Source organism: Danio rerio, chromosome 5 (assembly GCF_049306965.1).
Source record: "Danio rerio strain Tuebingen ecotype United States chromosome 5, GRCz12tu, whole genome shotgun sequence".
Classification (NCBI taxonomy): domain Eukaryota; kingdom Metazoa; phylum Chordata; class Actinopteri; order Cypriniformes; family Danionidae; genus Danio; species Danio rerio.
In genome coordinates this window covers 45,653,042-45,677,077 of record NC_133180.1, presented here as the reverse complement: position 1 = coordinate 45,677,077, position 24,036 = coordinate 45,653,042, and the positions used below count along the sequence as shown (strand labels likewise).

At 36.1% G+C, this 24,036-nt stretch overlaps 1 protein-coding gene across 4 annotated transcripts in view; it reads right to left on the bottom strand.

Moving 5' to 3' along the window:
* Positions 1-225: 225 nt before the first annotated feature.
* dapk1 (death-associated protein kinase 1) overlaps positions 226-24,036 on the bottom strand; it is a 149,204-nt gene continuing 125,393 nt past the window's right edge. For 3 of the 4 annotated variants that reach the window (XM_073950476.1, XM_017356100.4, XM_073950477.1), the window contains exons 20-26: positions 23,573-23,789; positions 17,764-17,949; positions 17,273-17,470; positions 14,197-14,335; positions 12,501-12,621; positions 7,225-7,413; positions 226-3,271 (exon numbers count right to left, since the gene is read on the bottom strand). In XM_073950476.1, the coding sequence (XP_073806577.1) occupies positions 2,003-3,271; positions 7,225-7,413; positions 12,501-12,621; positions 14,197-14,335; positions 17,273-17,470; positions 17,764-17,949; positions 23,573-23,789 (2,319 nt within the window). In that variant the 3' untranslated portion in view covers positions 226-2,002. 4 annotated transcript variants of the gene reach the window in all.

The following is a 24,036-nucleotide window of genomic DNA, read 5'->3' as shown; positions in this document are numbered from 1 at the left end:
TCTAGTAAAATATGATTTACTGTCATCATGGCAAAGATAAAATAAATCAGTTAATAGCGATGAGTTATTAAAACTATTATGTTTAGAAATGTGTTAAAAAAATCTGCTCTCCGTCAAACAGAAATTAGGGAAAAAACAGGGGGTCTAATAATTTAGGGGGGCTAATAATTCAGACTTCAACTGTATATATATTTGCTTCCCCAAAAAGAACGCTGAAACAAATCATTGAGTAAACAATTTATTATAAAAAATGTATTACACTGTAAAGTTTAGGGAAGTATTAAGGACATGGCATCTGGAGGCATGCGAACGTAACATAAATAGAGAAATAATGTGAAGGTCTTGTGCAAAGAGATGACTGTACAAGTCTTAAATACACCAGGATCATTTCCTCTCTGATTTACCCTGTTAAAGTCCTACGAGGGGAAATCATGACCCTTAACCACAGCTAAACAGAGAAAGAGCTCCATAATACATTGACTCAATCACAATATAAAAATGTGCCTTTTTGGAATGAGAGAACACAATAGGCCTGATTCCCTTTTAGAAACAAACAAACAAACAAACTTATTTTAAAGCCTGCCAGGAAAATGATGAAGTGTTGGAGGATAAATTTGTTCCAAAATATAATATGGAACAATTGTCTGCATTTATTTATTCATTACCTTATTTATTTTCCAGAGCAAAAGAGTTATAGCATGTGTTTCAACTGTAACAGAGTCTTTGCTGCCACCCACAGTTTTCAAGTTGTCACTACATTTGCTTTCAAGATAATCTGCTTATTATTCCTTTAACTCTTTAGAGCAGGAGTGCCCAAACTCGGTCCTGGAAGGCTGGTGTCCTACATATTTTGGTTCCAACCCCAATTAAAGACACCTGAAGCAGTTAATCTAGCTCTTTCTAGATATCCAAATAACGTCCAGGCAGGTGTGTTGGCGCTAAACTATGTAGGACACCGGCCCTCCAGCATAGAGTTTGGACACTCCTGCTTTAATGGCTTTGCAGTTAATGCTTTCAAAGCACAAGTAAACATTCATGTTTGCCCAGTTTAGATCCCTTAAAATAGTATTTCATGATTAAATTTCCAGTGTTATGAATACACAACTATGTATTTAAAATAAATGTAGTCTTAAGCACACAAGTGTAAATGTTAAAACTGAATCTATCAGAATAACGGTTGAACAACTGTAACAAAGATCATGCTTATGAAGAGACTGAGTCATGTAAGTGCCTGGAATAATTCAATATTTCCATTGGACAGGGAGTCTGAACTGCAATATTTCATCAAAGTGATTGCGAATAAGACAAAGGCGTTAAATGTACCGTGTATTTAACTTTTAAAGGAATGTCTAGTTTGTTTGTGCTTCGTAAGTCCAATAAAATCCTGTCTGAAAAAAGTACAACAATGTTCAGGTAGCAAATCTAATCTACCCAATGGACTTCGTGGGTTTGAGAGCAAGCGTGAATCTATTGCTGCGTTGAATATGTCATTAAAAGCTTCATAAGACAGGTAAACACAGAAACACTTGCAGAGTTGCGTGTCCAATTCGTAAATCTACAAGAATGGCTCTTTGTCAATAATTCACCATCTTCAAGGCACTCAATAGCTTGAGTCACTTATTAAAATAAAACTGCCAAGCACTTAGTGATCCATCATTTGGGCAACAAATTTCGAATAATCCCCCCGATATCAACTGAACATATATAAAAGTAGCTGCAAATTGCAGAATTTTCATTCATTAAGGACATTTTTGAGAAAGGCCGTCTGCAGTTTAACCTTGGGAATGTGAGATAAAAGCTTTGCAGAAAGAAAAAGCCAAAACCTACATCGGCACCTTTTCAGACACCATGGATGAACATTCAGAAATCGCGAAGGGCAACAAAATGGACATGAGTAGAGTATCTGACTCAAATACTTCAGTCTCAGGACACCAGCGAGCTTCAGACCGACCACCAGACTGCTGGTCAATTGCACGGTTTTCTCCATTGCCCCATTGACGTCCTAACGAGATATGACGGAGCTGATGGAGTTGTAGGATGTGCCTCCTCCATTACACACGGGGCTGTAGGGCTCAGACGGGGTGCCCAAAATCTCCAAGTTCACCCGAAACACTGGTGCAGCTCTAAGCAGGAAATCTGCCGCGTCTCGACGGCCAAGTTCTCGCAACTTTGCAACCAAAACACCAATGGTTGAGTCAGGCCTCTGGCTCCACTCCTGCAGGAGTGTGGCTGTAGGGCTAGGGAGAGAAAGCGGGTCTGCTGGTGGAGTCCCGTTGATGCCAGAACTGTATTTAGCAGCTAGTTCGCTAAGGCCCAAGTTCATGGCCAACAGGCACCAGTCCTTGCCCAGGGCATCAGGCGGGTCTAGCAGGCGGCAGAGCTTACGTCGAGCCAAAAGACTGACCTCTGCTACAGCCACTTCGCCACCGAGGTTGCCCTGTTTGTAGACATGAATGCATCCTAATGCTACGATACTGACAAAGCTTTCGCGATAGCCACCCATGGTGTTCGACAGAGCGTTCTCACCTCGCGCTTGAGCTCTAAAAAAGTCCCTCGGCTGGTAAAGCATGACTGGGCCGTGGTGTTCACGCAGTTGCTGAGGGCTGAGATAGTGTCGGGCGGTAAGCAAACCGGGCAAAGTAGCAGCTAACAGACCCTCAGCCATGCCGCACAGAGTGTCCAACAAAGCATAGCAGCGTCCCGGATCTGTGTCAGGTCCTCGTAACTGTACCTCCATGCCTTGCCCGTGGTTCACAAGCAGAACCAGAGCCTCCACACCACCAAGTCCGATGCGAGCGCCACCGCTCCACAACCTCACATCATCAGCCTCCACCTCAGGCTTCTGCTGGCGGCTCCACCTGCACAAGTTCACCTGTAACTTATGGAAAAGTCCGCAAGGAAAGGGTGCCAGGTGCTCCACAGGAACCATACGGACTCCACCGTAAAGCAGAGCGTCCTCTCCCTCCACGTCCTCCTCGTCTGTCCAGGTATGCTGCAGGCCACCTGTGCGAATGAGGGCAGGGATGTCCACCATTCCTGGGTTGGCCAGGTCGCGGGCGCAGACGTCCATGGCGTCGAGGACTTGGAGAAGTTCATCGATGTCGCCTTCGGAGACCAGGTGTTGGAGCTCTTCTACACGGTATCGGCCGCGATAATGGTGGATTGCTTTGGGGGTTTCAATTGAGAGAAGCTTGCCAAGTACGTTACTACAGAGCCAGCGAGGATCTAAGAGGACAACATCTTGGACTGTCTCACTCTGCATGATGTTAATCTGGTGGGAAGAAGGAAAAAACAAAGGATTCAGAACAAGTAAATGTCTTAGATTCTCAATAATGGCTAATTTCTGCTGACACAAGATGTGCAGCACCTGAAACTACAGATACTGGAAGCCTGTGCTGGCATTTCTCCTGCGGTGTTGCGATCAGTGTTAAGAGTGGGAGAAGAGGGTTGCATTGACAATCCAACACAATGGGCAGCACATTGAACACATTTTCTAAGTGGTCAGAAACTTGTAAATAACTCATGAAAGAATAAAGTTATGTTAAAACCAAGCACACCATTGTTTTTCTTGTGAAATTACCAATAAGTCTGATGTGTCTAATGACCCTCTTCCTATTAAAAAAACAAAAGTTGGATCCAAGATGGCCGACATCAAAATGGCCACCATAGTCACCACCCTTCTTGAAAAATAGCCCCCTCACATATACTTATGTGCCACAAACAAGACGTTAATATCACCAACCATTCCCATTTTATTAAGGTGTATCCATATAAATGACCCATCCTGTAGAATGTCTTTGATAGCATCTTTCTGGAGTACACCATGTCAACCAACGAAGGGTAATATTGGCAGTGGAAGTGCAAACCTGATTAGGGTGAACTGTACTGAACCATATTTTATGGTACATCTCAGTGGAAATTAGCAATAAAAGACATCGAGATATGTTTAAATTTAATCTGATCGGTCTAACATGAAAATTCCCACACCTTGAATGGGATTTTCTTTCTTTTATTTTATATACAGGTGCACAAAACAAGTTCCATTGTTAGCCAGTTACTGCATGTTCATGGTCACATGTTTATAGAGGCCGCTAGTAAATTGGTGATGCTTATGTTGCTTGATTCTTTTTCTTTGTGACAAGCAGGTGTCAGAAACTAGGGTTTTTTTCTTCAGTATTTCTGCTTTTCTTTCGCATTTTCATTTAGTCTGCCTGGTGCTTTCTACATATAAAAAGACAAAATCATATGACAAGACCAAATGTTTGTGCTGAATCTTTACTGGTGTGAACAGATCTTCAGGTGGATTCCACAACACTTTAGCAGATGTTCTAACCCAAATCTAAACTGTCATTATTAAGAGATGGTCACTTTCTCAAGAAGATAATTCTTTATTAAATGTATAATAATAATAATAATAATAATAATAATAATAATAATAATAATAATAATAATAATAATAATAATAATAATAATAATAATAATAATTATTATTATTATTATGTAGGTATATTAGTTATGAAGATTATTTTAAACCCCTTGACCCCAGTCTGTTCATCTCACAGTTTCAGAATATCCAGAATGCAGCAAACACACTCCATCCTTTTATGAAATTCAATTCTTAAGTGTGATTTTGAAACCCAGTCCTTAATATTCCACAGCATTTTATCATATGCAAAAGATGCTTTAACATATTCAATAGCTTAATTCTGGTGCACATGAATTGTCATGTTTGGGTGAATTATTCTTTGAAAACAAATGACATAACAGATTTGAAGGGGTATGAGGTTAAATACAGGGGAGCTGAAGCCCTCTAATCAAAGTGTCTTATGTAAGTGAATGCTAAAATGTTAATAAAGCTGAATCACCGCCTGGCATTTTAGCCCATCAACATCAAAACATTCAGTAAAATGTGTTTAAGTGTTGCTGCTGAAACACAAATGACTAATATTGATAAGAATGACTCATTCACCTGCTCTCTCTATCGGCAAAACTGTTGCTGTAATGGTTGTGGGTGGTCAATAGACTGAAAAGGCCCCTATTCTCTTGATGACACCCACTAACTCATTTGGACCACATAAAAACATGTTTGCAGATGCTCTGCATTGTAGGCTTTGAGTGGTTTGGAAATAATAGATGTGGCACTAATAGCGGGGGTGTATGGGCAGAATGCATGAAAATAATAATTCTAATTAATGATACAGTGCATATATGGCGAGCCATTTAACATTGAATTCATAGACCATACACATATCTATTTTCATGTTACTAGTACATACATTTTTAGAGGCTAATATCTATTCCATTAAGAACTAGTACATATTTGTTGACAACTAGTGCTTATTCTTTAGGTACTAGTACTCATTTATTAGATAACTGTTTTTACTTATTAGATCGTACTCATCCTTTGCATACTAGTACCTACCAAATAGACACTAGTACTTATTCATTAGATACTAGTACTTACTGCATTTATTAGAATAAAGAATTTGCAATTAAGATCTACTAAAATTGATTTATATATTTTATAATTATTACTACCCATAATTACACAGTAATATTTAGATATTCCTATTATATATATATATATATATATATATATATATATATATATATATATATATATATATATTATTAATTGATTAAATAATAGCATTTATTCATGAAACACTAGTACAAATGTTTTATAAACTCATTCTTATTATAACTTAAGACAGTCAGACCTCAGATATCTTTAAGTAAATAGTACCTATTCAATAAATAACATTTAAAGTTTATTGGATGCTAGTATCCTCTCTCACTATATATATATATATATATATATATATATATATATATATATATATATATATATATATATATATATATATATATTTTTTTTTTTTTTTTCACACTCACCGGCCACTTTATTAGGTACACCTGCCCAACTGCTTATTAATGCAAATTTCTAATCAATCAATCAATCAATCACATGGCAGCAACTCAATGCATTTAGGCATGTAGACATAGTTGAGACGTTCTGCTGCAGTTCAAACTGAGCATCAGAATGGGGAAGAAAGGTGATTTAAGTGACTTTGATCGTGGCATGGTTGTTGGTGCCAGATAAGTATTTCAGAAACTGCTGATCTATTGGGATTTTTCACGCACAACCATCTCTAGGGTTTACATAGAATGGTCTGAAAAAGAGAAAATATCCAGTAAGTAGTAGTTATGTGGGCGCAAATGCCTTGTTGATGCCAGAGGTCAGAGGAGTATGGCCAGAATGGTTTAAGGAGATAGAAAGGCAACAGTAACTCAAATAACCAATCATTACAACCAAGGTATGCAGATGAGCATCTCTAAACGCACAACCTTGAGGAAAATGGGCTACAGCAGCAGAAGACCACACCAAGTGCCACTCTTGTCAGCTAAGTACAGGAAACAGACTACAATTCGCACAGGCTCACCAAAATTTGACAACCGAAGATACTGCTTTGTATCAACGGTTCAGGCTGCAGCTGTTGGTGTAATGGGGATATTTTCTCGTCACACTTTGGGCCCATTAGTACTAATTGAGCATTGTGTCAATGCCACAGGATACCAGAGTATAGTTGCTGACCATGTCCATTCCTTTATGTCCACAGTGTACCCATCTTCTGATGGCTACTTCCAGCAGGATAATGCACCATGTCAAAAAGCATGAATCATCTCAGGCTGCTTTCTTGAACATGACAATAAATTCACTGTATTCAAATGGCAGTCACCAGATCTCAATAGAGCACCTTTGGGATGTGGTGGAAAGGAGATTGGCATTATGGATAAGCAGCCGACAAATCTGCAGTAACTTCATGATGCTATCATGTCAACATGGACCAAAATCTCTGAGGAATATTTCTATTTCTAGTAATTTCTATTACTAGTAAGGTGTACCTAATAAAGTGGGTGGTGAGTGCATATATGTATTATACGTATATCTATGTATAACTTAAATGTCTTAGTACCAAAAGAACAAGCACTAGTAACTAATGAAAAGAAAGCAGTATAAAAAACCATAAGTACAATGAAAACAGTATACTGTATACTAGTGTTTACAGCTTGAAATACTGTAACCACCAAAAACACCCTTTGTACTAATAGCACTATACCCATAATTCAAATATGCATAATTATGTATTCATCTGCTCACCGTCACACACACACACACACACACACAAAATCTGACACTTTCTCTGGGCCGCCCACACACACCTCTCCCATGCTGTGAAGTTGTGAAGCCAGTCCCCGCAGATCCTCTTCGCTGGCTAGAGGGTTGATTTGTTCTTGCACATCCACAACAAACTGTTGCCATGATATGAGCTGGTTCGGCCCGTTCAGTTTCCTCCAGGAAGGCAGAGTGGACAACAGCTTCTCTGCCAGCTGAGTCATCGGCCTGCAGGTCTGCGAACACAACAGAGAGAAAGAAGATTAGTATTTTCTGAATTTCTGGAGATATTCTGTGTGTGCGTGTGCTTGTCAATGGCTTGCCAAGTCTTTCTGAGAGGTTGTTAACATGTTCTTTGCAGTTGCTAGGGGATTCTGAGTGGTTTCTAGGTAGTTACTCTGTGGGACAAATCAAAAGAACAGATCCCTAACTGCCTTTGGCTACATCTTACTAATCTTGATATGTATAAACATATCGTCCTTTATGTTTTGACCTTCTATGACCACTGAGACCATTTTTTGTCCCGTGGAGACACAGCTTTTACAAAGATGCTCTCCTAAATGGATAACACTGAAAATGGCATATAAACAGTGTGCGAATTATACATTGACAATCGGGGGGTTAACCTTTTTTGCTAATGTTAGCTTGAGTAATACATGCTTCAATGAACCGAATGTGCATATTTCATTCAATTACATCTAGTTTAAATATAAATTTACTTTAGTTTTCAGTGTTTCAAGGGATATTAAGCATTATCCACTGATAGGGTATTTCAGCAGATATAAAACAAAATATATAACACAAAAGGTAACAAGTTTGCACCAATAAATGCAAGATCACGAACATTAACACATTACTTTACTGTTTAATTTTCATGGACAAACAGGTGTCTATTAAAATACAAATTATGGCTAATTTTACTTAGTTTTTAGATACAAACACCTTTTTTACAAGAAAAGTGTCTTGTGTACACTTACACTATTTATATTAATCTATTTGAGTTCTGCCAGTTTTAGACTGCAGACTGAACATTTTCTTGCACAGACTGCTTGGCGCAGTTATGCATTATGCAAATGTATATTTATATCCTCTATTATTTCTATAATAATATTATTTCTGTAATCATTTAATAGCATTATCATTGATGTCCTTCAGGGAGAATCAAATGTTAATTAGCCGGCAGCTAGCTCTCTGCAACTCTCCCATGGTCGCCTACTGAAGCTAAGCACAGTACCTGAATGGGAGACCACATGGGAAAGCTAGGTTGCTGTCGGAACTGGTGTGAGTGAGGCCAGCATGGGGCGCTCAACCTGTGGTCTGTGTGGGTCCTAATGCCCCAGTATAGTGAAGGGGACTCTATACTGCCATCTTTCAGATGAGACGGTAAAAATGAGGTCCTGACTCTCTGTGCTTGTTAAAAATCCAAGGATGTCCTTCGAAAAAGAGTAGAGGTTTAACCCCGGCATCCTGGCCAAATCTGCCCACTGGCCTCTGTCCATCATGGCCTCCTAACCCTCCTCATATCATAATTGGCTTCATCATTCTATCTCCTCTCCACTAATCAGCTGGTGTGTAGTGTGCGGTCAAAACAGCTGCTGTCACGTCGTCCAGGTGGATGCTGCACACTGATGGTGGAAGAAGATGAGTGTAAAACACTTTGAGTGGCCAGAAAACCCTCTAAATGATGATATTTTTATATGGAATTGGAAGTAGTATAATACAATAAGGTTTATTAGTTAATGCATTTACTAACATGAACTAATCATGAACAACACATGTACAGCATTTGTTAATCATAATTGAACATTTACTAATGCATTATTAACATCCAAGTCCATGCTTGTTAACATTAGTTAATGCACCATGAGTTAACATGAACTAACAATGAACTACTGTATTTTCATTAACTAACGTTAACCAACATGAACAAATACAGTAGTAAATGTATTGTTCATTGTTTGTTCATGTTAGTAAATGCATTAATTAACATTAACTAATGAACCTTATTGTAAAGTGTGACCGATAAATCAAAGATTCAGAAATATTTCAGCTTTATATTACTTTGTACTCTCTGTGTTCATATTATATCCCAGCAATTTGATGTCCTGTAGCAAAATTTTTAATGCCGAATGTGCAAACCAGTAACTGGTGAAATATTTTGCTTATGCAAATTGTTAGATCTTTATTATATTTTGATTTCTCTGTATTATGAGACTAAGTATTATTTAAACATGGACAACATTCCCCAATGTTTTAGCATTGATGGTTTTGAAATGAAAACGACCTATGATATTAAAACTACTAAAACTACCAGATGATATACAAGAAGTACAAAATATTCTTTCCCCCATTAATCAAATGTAGGAGTAACAGTAGAAACGAAACCACCACTGACTGACCAATGAAAGCTAGATGAATAATTTGAACAGTATTTTCCTCTAAAATATACATCAAAATCCAGACAAAATAAACAGCCAGGTATGTGTAGGAGTGAGAAACAGAGAGAGCTGTAGGTGGAGATTGAGGGTCTCACTGAGCTGAATGTGTTTGAAAATGTGTTTTTTCACAAAGAAAATGTGTGTATGTGTGTTCTGGTTATGTGGTACAGTAAAGAGGAGGAGGCCTAAATTTAGAGATTAAACTCTCAGAACAAAACTCACACATTTTACCCAATTAATTTCATTGAAGACCTTAGTTTTTAGTCATTAGTATTTTTATCATCTTTTTAGTGATTACCGTAGTACCATTTAATATTTAATCATAACTAATCATCAGGTATAGGTGTTTATTTACATATATGTGTGTACTGTGTGTATATATGTTATGTATATTCAAATGCACACACATACATGTATATACTTAGAAGATTATACATAAATACACATACTGTATATACTAGGGTTGGGCATCTAAGCTATAATGCCGATCCGATACGCATCTCGATACAAAGAATACGATCCGATATATTAGCGATACATTTGTGACATATTGCGATGCAACACGATACGATTCACACCCATATCACGATACGATGCGATATTTCAGCACTAACTAATTAAATCAAGTTTATGAGATGATGTGAAAGAGGATGCTGTGCCATTGAATGAGTTTGATTATTTATAAACCAAGCAAAACCAAGACTTTTTTTTACAAACTGGCTCTTCTCTCAGAGCCCCCTGCTGAAAAATCCAGCTTAAACCAGCCTAGGCTGGTTGGCTGGTTTTAGCTGGTCGACCAGGCTGGTTTTAGAGGGGTTTTGGCCATTTCCAGGCTGGTTTCCAGTCATTTCCAGCCTGGTCTTAGCTGGTCAGGCTGGGAGATGACCAGCTAAAACCAGCTTGACCAGCCTAGCCAAGCTGGGAGTCCAGCCAAAACCAGCTATATCCAGCTTAAACCAGGCTGGTCAAGCTGGTTTTAGCTGGATTTGGCTGGTAATTTTCCAGCCTGACCAGCTAAGACCAGGCTGGAAATGGCTGGAAACCAGCCTGGAAATGACCAAAACCCCTCTAAAACCAGCCTGGTCAACCAGCTAAAACTAGCCAACCAGCCTAGGCTGGTTTAAGCTGGATTTTTCAGCAGGGAGAGTGTTAGTTTACAGTAGAGGGCCATTTTAGAACATATAGCACATATTATTTAAGTATTTTCAAGATAAACAGAATGTATAAGTGCAATATATATTAAAAAAGTATGTATATATTTGCACTCTTTCAACATAAATACATTTAGCATTGCACAACAAGAATTGTGATTTAACTTTTCAACTATGAAAACAAGTTTTACAAAGATATATTTTGCCACTGATTATTCAAAACTTAAGGTTGTGAACTAGCAGTGTTATGCTGCTTTGAAACATCACTGTCACTGTAAACAACAGGCTAATACAAATATAACAAACCAGCAATCTTCTTGCTGTGAGGTGGTCAAACTACCCACTGTGCCACCGTGACACCCAATTATTTTTATCATTATTATTATTAATATTATTATTATTATAATTAAATAAAAATTAACAGGAGGAGGTGTTTAAAACCTCCGTTCTCCGTGACACTAGGCTGAATATCTTTGCAGATGAACAATGCAATAGCATTCGTTATTGGCGTAGAGCGAGCAGAACTGTTGCGCATGGAAAAAAAACTTGCAATGCTTTTCTCACAACTTTTGGAGCTGGTTGAAGCAGTGCGAAAGCCGGGGATGCAGAAACACTGGAAGATGCTTTCACAACAACACCGTGGCGCTGCTTCAAGTGAGATTTCAGATTAGTCGTACTGCCCGCGTATTTTACAGATGCGCGGCACATTTTGCAAATTGCATCTGTCCTGTCATGTCGTCCATCCTTAAATCCATAATGTTGCTTGCCATACTTTAGATTTAAAACTCAGTGGGGAATAAAATGTTTGTTTTGCTTCTCGCGCTTTCTGAGCGCGCTCCACTAGCTTCAGCCGCACACCTGATACACTGAGTTGTAGTGTGTGCACATCCGCAAATCCGTTGCTAAGGCTTACTTTATGTAGGTCGATTTAATTATGCGCCAAAAACAGGTCGACAACACTTGTTAATAAATAAAAAATACATTCTATATTAAAAATATAAGCTGTATCTCGGAAAAATCGATGCATCTCGCAAAAACCGATGCATCTCGATTTGCTTCCAAAATTTCATTCATCCTCTGCTGCTCAACCGATGCACTCGCATCGTGCACGCGCATGACCGCGTATCGATACATATCGGTTAATCTTCCCATCCCTAGTATATACATACATGCACACACATTTTCTACACATGTATATACAAATATCTACAAACATATACATATATATAAAGAAACTTGTTTTGTATGCAATAAGTCATGATTAATCGTTGATTAATCGCCATGATTAATCATTTATCGACACTATTTGTGACATTTATTACATATATGTGTATTCTGTGTGTAAATATGTTATGTATATTTACATGCACACACATACATGTATATACTTAGAAGTTTATACATAAATACACTTATCTACACATACATGCACACACATTTTTCTACACATGTATATACAAATATCTACACACATATACATATATGTAAAGAAACTTGTTTTGTATGCAATAAGTCATGATTAATCGTTTATCAACACTATTTGTGACTGATGAATACTTTTTTTTTAAAGTAGACTTAAATTGAGCAACACTTCTAGAAGGTTTTGTGTCCATCTGATTCATTTTTTGTAGTTTGAAATTTCAAGGCTTAAACATGAGGGCTTCAAGATGTTAAATGAGAACGCTACATTCAGGCTAATGAAATGATCATGATGCAGGTGGAAAGTAATCTTACAGAAATGATGGTGCTGCGGAGCTCAAACAGAAGGTTTCTCAGAAGCTTTATGTCTTTAGAGTTGGACGCTCCTGCATCCATGACAAAGAGCTTCTCAGTGATCAGCAGATCATTTCCAAACCTGCCAAAAAAAGAAATGATCATGATGAAATCAGTTTAATCACAACAACCTACATTCAAAGTAGTAGATCTAATAAGTTTATCAGTTTGGCTTGTAAATATGTTGGTCACACTTTACAATAAGGTTTCATTAGTTATTGTCAGTTACTGTATTTATTAACATGAACCAATACAATGAACTACAGCATTTATTAAGCAGTTAAAATCTAAAATTATGCTTGTTAACATTAGTTAGTGCACTGTGATTTAACATGAACTAACAATGAATAACTGCATTTCCATAAACTAACTTTAACAAAGATGAATAATTACTGATATACATGTGCTGTTTGTTCCTGTTAGTAAATACAATAGCAAGCATTAACCTATGCAAGCTTATTGTAATGTTTCACTATTATGTTTTACCCATCAGATCACTTTAGCCAGTTTGATTTAATCATTCCCCTTTCAACTGTGTTAAATAATTTGGATTACAATGCATTGTGCATCATTACGCATAGAAAGCGCACATACAGCTGCACACACAAATGTAGACATGTAGATGGGTTAATCTAGTAACTTTTGCATTATTAAAGAGATACTTCACATAAAGATTTACCCACTATTTACTTATTCTTAATTAGTTATAAACCTTTATGAGTTTCATTATTTTGTGAAACACTAAAGCATATACAGTTGAAGTCAGAATTATTAGCCCCCCTTTGATTTTTTTGTTCTTTTTAAAATATTTCCCAAATTATGTTTAACGGAGCAAGAACATTTTTACAGTATTGCCGATAATATTTTTTCTTTTGGAGAAAATCTTTGTTTTATTTCGACTAGAATAAAAGCAGTTTATATATATATATATATTAAAAAAAACATTTAAGGTCAAAACTATTAGCCCCTTTAAGCTATATTTGTTTTTCAATAGTCTACAGAACAAACCATCATTAAACAATATCTTGCCTAATTATCCTTACTTGCCTAATTAACCTAGTTCAGCCTTTAAATGTCACTTTAAACTGTAAAGAAGTGTCTTGAAAATCTCTAGTAAAATATTATTTACTGTCATCATGGCAAAGATAAAATAAATCAGTTATTAGAAATGAGTTACTAAAACTATTAATGTTTAGAAATGTGCTGAAAAAATCTCTTTTTTCTCTTCAGAAACAAATAAACAGGTGGGCTAATAATTCTGACTCGATCTGTATATATTAAATAATAATTCAATAATTTCTACAATAAGGCAAGGCAAATTTACTTATACAGCACATTTCATAAAAACAAAAACAACAAGAATAAAAGAAACATAAAATACAAAAATAAAAAAAATTATAAAAATGAGTTAAAACAACTTTAAAAGGAATGAAAAATAAAAACAAAGAGGAAAAAGAAACACTAAAGGAAGTTAATGGTGACAGGTTTTCAAAACATCTTTTGTGTTAAACAGAAGATGAAAGAATCTCATAAACATTTGAAGGGAGAATAAATGATGACAGAATTTGCTTTTTTCTTGGTACACATCCCTTTAAATGTGTAAATTGTGACTTGTGACCGGAGGTGTCGCAGCTTCAGTTTATTTTGACTCAGTCACCTGTTTCTGACTTCCTTCAGTAGAGATCTCTCCTTGTCATAGCTGAACTCTCCTCCAAACGATCGGGGCAGATTCACAATGTCAGCATGTGTGGCCACCAGAACCACACGCAGAGGATTCCTGATCTTCCCTCCAAAGGCTGCAAATACAACAGAACACCAGCCTTAGTCGCTGTTCCTTATGTCTCTAAAGGGTTAGTTCATCTCAAAATGAAAATTTTGTTATTCATTTCTCATTCCAAACATCCAAGGCTTTCATTCAATTTCAGAACACAAATGAAGTTGAATTCTGAGAGCATCAAAGCCCTTTTCTAGACTTTAGTTTGAACATCTCTGGACTTTTGGGGGATGCGAGAGTTCACAGAATTCATCAAATAAATAATACATAAATTAATATAAATTAATTTGTGTTCTGGATTACGGTCTCAGGATAGCGAAACCACACAAGGGTGACTTTTTATAACATACTTTCATTTTTCAATGAACTAACCCTTTAAATTCATTGCATTATTCTGAACTATTTGCAAAACACTAGATTCCTAGATACAAAGTAAACTCCAATGAAGTCTCTTTGGGCATTATCATAGCACCATGTATGTGCCTACTTTCAGAATTTTATCAAGCATCACTACAAAGGCAAACTAGACTGAAATTAGCAGGAAGATTTTGAGAGATACGAGAATGAGAAAAGGAAAAACAGAATCAATGAAGCGTACAGAATGGAGAACAGTGAAACACAGAGAACAAAACTGCATGCATCAGCTCATTTCTGTCACTGGGCCTGTCTATTTAATTAAGTACAAATTATTACATTTAAAAATAGTAAGCTCTTTTGGAGAACTGAATCAGAAACTGCTTTCTAGCACGATGCAAACACAACAACAAAATAGACTGGAGGAACTCGAGACAAAGGAACATTTAACTTGTCAGATCATATTAAACATGGTGCAGATGGCATGCAAAACGGCAACACATCCATCTAGTGTGTATGTATAGAGAATAATAAAGGTAGTGAGTAAATGTGCGAATGCAGTCCTTCCTATCTCAGCCAGATTGACAAACTCAATTGTACGAAAAAGCTAGCTAAATATTGGCAATATTTCTAAAGCCACATTTTGTTGCGTCTACTCTGTGTTTAGTATTTCACATTAATGTGATAGCATGCAATTAATGTGCTTAAACAATCTGTACACATTTGACAGGCCTATTGTCAAAGTTATAGCGTGATGAGAAAATTGTATTTTACAGCTGATCATTTTTTGTTGTTGTTTCTTACAGTTATCATAAAAGGCAGTACATGATGCAGTACTTCCCACACTATTAACGGCCGCCCAAGTATATTTAGTGACAATTTTTTTCCTATTATTAATGTCATTTTACACTTTTTTTGTATCCCCCCCAATATTACTAAACATCCACAATCAATTAAGTAGTAAAAAATCTTCTCTCGTTTACCTGTTTCGTTCTGTGTGTGCGAGACCTGTCAACATTTTCACAGTCTCTGCAGACCCATAGAGTCTTTTTGTCTTTTAAAAAAATTCATCCTACCTGGGTTTCTAAATCTCCTAAAATGTCCGGGATTCGGCTTTTGCTTTCTAAAGCTGTCATTAATCATTTGCATTACTGTTTTACTTCAAGGTTCAAGACACCCTAGAGTACTTTTTTTGAAAATTTAACATATTTGTCTGTGTTGAGCACCAGTTAAGAACCATTAGCACCTGTTAACTTTAATTGTCGTGAAAACTGGGTAGTTTTGAGCTTTTGTCAGCTAATATTGTCAGCTAGTTGGAGGATGGTGGACTTGATAATGATTTAACAAATTGTGGGTAAGTGTATATGAAATTACTAATAACATATGTAGCAGGGCATTAAATTACTTATAGTTTATTTCTTTGCATTTAACTTTGTGAACTATAAAATCATAGGTCTCCTCATGGTTTGTTTCTTTTTGTGAGCCAACTGACAACAGTTGCTCGCTCTCCTCTTTTTTCCCCTGCTCTGCTGGCCAAGCCCCTTCCTCCCGCAGCTCGTAAGGCTCCACGTCCATCTCAAAGCATTTTTTGAAAAAATTCTGAGGTAGACTTGAATCGAAAGATGGGGTTTTCATTGCTCTTTTTGGCTTCTTTCGCTTGGCTTCATAGCTGACTGCACGCGAGAGAAACATCAAACATTTTTTTCTTTTTAATCTAAACGAGTTCGAAAAAGTTCCTATATACTCAAAAAGGACAAAATGACTGGTCTAAACTGGCTGCAAAATATATGCACACCATAATGGTTAATCAACGCATTTTCCTTAATAATCTACAGCTTTAATCTTGTAATTATGATAGTTTTTAGAGATCTGTCCTTTTTTTATTCCTTTTTCTGACATTTTATTTATCTTTTGCTGATTATTTTATTAATTTGATGATGTTAATCTATTGCACATTGGGTGCACATGGCTCCTAAATAGCATAAAAGTAAAAGACATTGTGGATGTTTTATTTTAATTTTTTTTTTGAAGAAAAGAAAAGAAACAATGATTTAAATACACTGTTAACCATGGTTTAATGTATAGCAGTGTCATAATAAATTAAATTATTGTTAAAAATAAATTATGTTTTGTTTGTCGTATATACTTAGCTATTTATGTAATAAGGGCAAATGGTGTGTTTCAATCCAGCTACAACCACAAGTATATACCCACTGGAAAATTCTGACTTTAAGGTATTTTTATTCAACCAGCAAGTTTTTTTTTTGTTTGGACTAGAAATTATAAAAAAAAAAAAAAAAAAAAAAAAATATATATATATATATATATATATATATATATATATATATATATATATATATATATATATATATATATATATAAGCCCGAAATCATTTGTACCCCTATAAATATACACACACATACGTACATAGATACAGATACACACTTTAACACAGCAACATAGTACAAGTTCTCTTACAACCTCTTAATCACAGACTTCACAGCTTCAGGCGATGTCTGCAATTACTGTAATGAAAAGCCCTCTGAAAAGGAGGGGGAAAAAATCCATACATTTATTCTTAAGTGTCAGGACACACACTCATACCGATGTTGTCCTCTGGCAGCGTGAGAGCCTTCAGACAGTTCAGCCAGAATGTGACCTGGTTGAGCTGAGTTTCGTAGGGCTCCTCCAGGCTGAATAAGACCAGATGAATCGCTGTGGCATCATTGGCAGCGAAGTAGTCATACGAGCAATAATAGACGGGATTGCCAGAAAACTCCCATATACTGAAGTCTCCAACACCTAAAAACACACAAACTAAAATTTTAATTCTAAGTTCTGTTTAACGGAGAGAATATTTTCAACACCTTTCTGAACATAGATGTAATAACTAAGATTATTAGTCAAGACGCTAGTATTCAGCTTAAAGTGACATTTAAAGGCTTTACTAGGCTATTTATGCAAGTCATTGTATAAAAGTGGTTTAATCTGTAGACAATCAAAAAAACATTGCGTGGCGAATATGACAGAATAGACATTTATGATGCTTTAACAGACTGCTGATCTCTCGATTCATCAAAGAAGAGCTTGTTCACCGTTGACGTTGGCGTTCTGGATGTCGATGGCTTTAGTGGCAGTGTCGTCAGCCGTGGAGAGAGCATTATGAACAGGACTGAAGACTTCCAGCACTCCTTTGGTCAAACTGGGCTCAAACATCATACTGCGGCTCCGAACACTCACATTCTCACAGCCCGGGTACAGGTTAGAGATGCTCACAGACACTGCAGGAAAACAGAAAGACTCAACTCAATGGTATCTCACAGCAATTCATAACTTTTTGTATGAATTTGTTCAATCTCATTCATACAATTTAGTACAATTTCCCCCAACGATGGTTGGGTTTACGAGTGGGTTTGGTGGCATGCCTCCTTTTAAGAATCAAACATTTTCAAATGAATTCATACAATTTAGCCACTAAACTGACAAAACGCAAAACTAGTTACTATTCCTCAAGAAATCAGGCTGGTCAACTACACGGAATTTTACATGGAACCAGTTAGTTCATTATATTAATGTGTTGGTTCTGAAGGACAGTATAGCAATAAAGACATTTCAACAAAATCAGAAAAAAAGTTTGCACATACTAACAACCTACATCTAAAGCTGAGTAGATCTACTAAGTTAATCAGTTTGGTTTATACCTATGTTTTACCCATCAAGCACTTCACTCAGTTTGATTTACTCGTTCTCTTTTTAGCGGTATTAAATGATTTGCATTAAAGAAAACGTATTTAAAATCACATCCACACAAACAAATAAAGTAAGAAAGAAAAAAGATTTAGAAGAATCTGTTGAAGGTAGGATTGTATTTGGGCTTTTATATTAGAAAACAGAATTGGACATTTTTATCCTGTTTGAAAGTTTTCACCCCCTACACTGCTTTTAATGCATCGTGTTTTCTAATGGAGCATCAATGAGCCTTTGAACCTTTTCAATAGATGTGTTTGAGTCCCTCATTTGTCCTCAGTGTAAAAAAAATGGATCTAGATATCATAGTCATTGCTAGAAAGGGTTCAAATAGGCAAAAGATTCTAAAAACTGAAGAATCTGCAGAACATGGAAGGATTTTTCTGAAGGAAAGCAGATTTACTGCTCAGAAAAAAGGGACCCCCACAGTATTAAAAAACTTTTACAGGGAGTTATTATAATTTTTTAAGCTGTTTAGTATTTTGCACTATATGTTAACCTATTTTGTTAAATATCTTAGGACAGTGATAAAAAATAGTATGTTCCCTTTTTCTAATTTTTTTTATCATATTTACAGATTTTGCTTTTCATATTTACAGCAAAGTATTCACATAACATGGTATGTACACACATTTAATTCTTATACTTGATATTTTTTATGATTTATTATTATCCTTTATTGTTGTTATAATTATATTTCATTCATTTTCCTTCAGCTTAGTGCCTTTATTAATCAGGGGATGCCACAGTGAAATGAACCGCCAACTTATTCAGAATATGTTTTACACAGCCGATACCCTTATAGCCACAACCCAGTACTGGGTGAACAGTACTGGTGTACAGTTGAACACAGGGAGAGCATGCAAACTCCACACAGAAATGCCAACTGACCCAGACGGGGCTTAAACCAGTGACCTTCTTGCAGTGAGGTGATTGTGCTACCCACTGCCCCACTGTGGTATTAACACTGGCCCTATTAATAAAATTTGTATTTTCAGATTAATGAAGTAACTAAGTAAACAAGCACATTTTTTGTTCATAATGTTTTCTATAGGAAATAAAGCAGGCTATAATACAAAAGTATGGCCTGACCCCAAATTACACATTATTACTCATTTATAATAAGTTGATCAGTTTATTTATCTCTGCTTATTCAATGTGCACTCATTAAATAACAATAAAAAAAAACATATAAAAAAAATGCAAACATTAAAAAGCATTTTAAAAAATCTGAAAATGTTTATCTGGTGTCCATACAAGTTTAGAATCACTTCTAAAACAATACATTATGTTATTTGTATCGACTGAACTTCTTGGGAAGTGTTCATGTGATATAAAGAAAAAACTGAAACGTTTGACTCTTTGGAGGGAAACTTCTGGAACATTTCTGTTTATGGAACAGACTGCGTTGTTTTCAGCCTGTGGGGATGTGATGTGAAGTGACCTCACACAAGAACAAATAACTTGGACATGAAGATTCTGGAGGTGAGGTGAACTAGAGACTATACACAGCCTGAAGACACAGACAAACATTGAATTAATCATTTATGCTTCATATGGTTTGCCTATGGTTGAATTATGTTTTATTATTTTTTTATATTCAAAATCTGATTGACATTTAAATAAGTAGATACATTGGAGAATCTGTCTGTAAACATGTAACATTTTAATAAATTATTCCAAAGTCAATAAAGATTTATTCACTCTGCTTGAGCAGATTTAAAGATCCAAGTCAGTTAATGTCCAAGCTTTTCCATCATTAAAAATCAAGCAAGCAGTTTAATCATTGCATGACTGGTGTTTCTACTTGGTAACGACATTTGTTTTAAAGTGAGTTGATCAGTTGAAATGCATTTCTGTTTATTTAGGTTTTCACCTGAAATATGTTCAAATGCAAGCTTTAGTTATGATAATACCATGATCAGGTTTCATAGACATTTTTACTAATGAAATTCCTAGAATACCCAATGACTTTTACAAGACTTCCAAGTAAGTTGTCACGATGACCTAATGTTTCATGTAATGTCTATGCGTAAGTGGTAAATAATAAGACAAGAAGCATGATTGAATTTATTACAGCATATCCTAAACGCGCAACAATCTATTTAGTTTAAATAAGATTTTATATATGTGTAAAATGTATTTAGATAAGGCTTGCACAGCACTAATGTGAGAGTTTTATTGTCATTGTTCAATCACATTGAAGTAAAGCCAACTAACCTATATTCAAAAATATAGACATATTTATTAACTTATTCCAACAAATTTTCCAAAACTTTGTGGGTTTTCTAAAATTCCATGAGTTTTCCAGGTTTTCCACAAGCATTGCATGATACTGACTGACAATATAATCATATCTTCATTGAATTAGGTTACAAATGAATTTAAAGAATACCATAGTAGATGTTTAATAAAGAAACATAAGTGAAAATATTTGCCAATTTTGCTTAACTCATTGTAAAAGGCAAAAAATTTAATCTGAAAAACAGCAAAACCAACAAACAAATTAAAAAAACAAGACAAAAATGAAAAGTAGCTCAAAATTTTGATGATTGGTGGAAACCCACCACATGGGGGCGCTCTTTGCTCAAGGCCAGATACCAGCTTTTTCCAAACAGAACAAGATTTTTGCAGTGGTTCAAGATATTATCTGCTAATGAATTAAAAACATGATCTGTTCTCCTCTATTATGTATACATAATTAAAATTGTCCAGCCAAAAAAAAAATAATAATTAAAAAATAAAAAAACTTCACAAAACCAAACACATGCCAAGAGCAATTTTAGTTGGGAGAAAAAACACGAGAGAGTCAGATGACTCAAACTTTTTTTTTAACCCAGCAAATGTGTTAGTCACACCGCTCTGCATATGTCTCGCACTATCAACGCCTTCCACTCAACTTTGCTTTTTCTACAAACTTTTCTCACAGAAACCCTGGGACGGATTTCTCAGTTTGGCTGTGGCAGTATTTGTGAGAGGGAAAAAAGTTTGTTTCATAGGTAACACATTACAGTGATGAGATTCCTCCATCTAAAGATAGACATATGACGTGTGTTTGTGTTAATCTGGGAATGAGTGAGGGCAACGGGAAAAAGACGTTATTCTCAGAGTTGCTAAGCCTAAATGTTTTTTTTCTTGCTATGAATTTAATGTGACACTTGATATTCGAGATTGGTGACTCCACCTTTAAAAATGCCTTATGATACCAATACATTTTTTCAAAATTATAAAGATAGTTAAGATAAAGATAGATGAATAACATTTTTCAAGATAATGGTAACTTTGCAAATAAATAAATACACAAACTTTATACAAAACGTGCATGTGTGCACATTCACATCATTGATTTCTTCTTTTAAAAGGCTCTAACTGCACATGTTTTAACAGTTTTAAAAGCATTTAAGTTTAGAATACATACACATGGTCACTCTCATGACAGTCTGACCAGTCATGAAAGAGTCATGAGTGCTCACGCAGCCAAATTTTTAATATATTTAAAATATTGATACTTTTCAAAAAATATTGATACCAAATTAGTAGCTTTAAAGCATCTACATATCGATACTACAGCATCAATGCAAAAAAAAAATAAAAAAAATACAAATAATAATAAAAAAAAATCTATTTTGAGTTCACAGTGCTTTGCTCCTCTAGATTATTTTATCTTTTTATTTTCTGCAGTAGAATTTTCAATATGCATCAGTAATAATCCAGCAGAAAGACTCTTTTTGAGTTTTGGTGGGAGTACTCCTGGTCTCCTGAAAGTCATTTGTCAGTTCAAGTAAGTTGTCTTTTAATATTTAATAAATTAACTATTTGAAAGGCATAAAAAAACTCCATTGACCGTTTACAGTTCAATGGAAGTTAGGCCCTGTCCACATAACACTGCTATTTTTTCAAACCAGTTTTTTTTTTTCAATTTAATTTATTTATTCATTTATTTTCTTTTCAGCTTGGTCCTTTTATTAATCTGAGGTCGCCACAGTGAAATGAACCGCCAATTTATCCAGCATATGTTTTATGCAGAGGATGCCCTTCCAGCTGCAACTCACAGGGAAACATCCATACACACTCATACACTACGAACTATTTAGATTACCCAATTCACCTATACCTTATGTTTTTGGAGTAGTGGGGAAAACCGGAGCACCTGGAGGAAACCCATGCGAACACGGGGAGAACATGCATTTTAATTTAATTACTGTACAAACCCTGCATGGTGCTGATTGACAACAATATAATCATATATTGATAATTATTCGAAATGAATTTAAAATATAAATAAAACAGATTTAAGGGCATCACACACCGGACGCGCCGCTCAGCGCTGTAACACGGCGCGCAAATGACAGTTGAAAGTATTGCACAACAGACGCGCACATTCACATGCTATTTAAAATAAAACTAATCAGATGCCACTCTGTGGAGTGGCAGAGATATAAAAAGTGTCCTAAGTCGTGGCTGGGTGCGGTGCCCGTGTTTGTACCCTGATAGAAACTGAAATGCATGGCGCTGTGTGGCACGATGCTGTGCGTCACCGAGCGGCGCTTCTGGTGTGCGACCTGCTTTAGATATCAATGGGTGTGTCATTCCCTCTCTTCTAATTGGTTGGGCCCATACCAAATGTAGATGCAATTGAGACAAATTCTGAATATTCATGGCAAAGAATTAATGAATTTTGTGGAGCGTGATGCTAATTCACCTGTGCACATTTGTATTGACTTTGAATGTGATTTTCCCATGTGAATACTTCATTCCTTACTTGATGTAAACCAATCACAAATAATAATAATAATAATAATAATTTTCCCAGAGAAGGGTTGCGGCTGGAAGGGTATCCGCTGCGTAAAAAATGCTGGATAAGTTGACAGTTCATTCCGCTGTGGCGACCCCGGATTATTAAAGAGACTATGCAGAAAAGAAAATGAATGAATTAATATTATTATTAATAATAATAATAACAAAGACAATAATAATCATCTTGTTAGTTTGGTATCCCCTTGATACCCATCACGGTGCGCTTTCACGTTTTTTTTTTTTTTTTTCTTAAACCAAGGTATTATTTATAAAAATACTCATGTACAAGTACAATACTATTATAATTCATGCAAAGCATTGTAGGTGTGTTAAATCCAGAGGGAAACCACATGCCCCTACCTGCAGGTTTGGAAGTGACCGGCGAGGCTGGGTGTCGGACAGGGTTGGTCAGCCTGGTCCTCCTCCTTCTGAAGAAGCTCCTCAAGATGCCACACTTCAAGGACTCCACCAGAGTGCTCTTCCCTGCTCCAGAATGGCCGAACAGCTTGAGTTTGAGGCGATGTTGGAGGGTCTGTGTAGGCCGCAGCTGCTGGATGTAAATGCTCTTATGGTTGTCCTGTAAACCCAGTCGCAAAGGGCATGTAAATGAACACATTCCAGTGGCATTACAACATGACATATGGACTACTGACATAATGGTAATGTGACTGAGAATGTGTGGCGCATTCTAATGAGTGTAATTTATAGGCACCTAATAGCTGGTATTCCGAGTCTGCCAACTGAGCTTAATCCACTTCCAAAGCAAAGAGCAAACCGCGGAATGAAAGTGAATGCCAAGGATATTATCTTTCCAAACCTGAAGT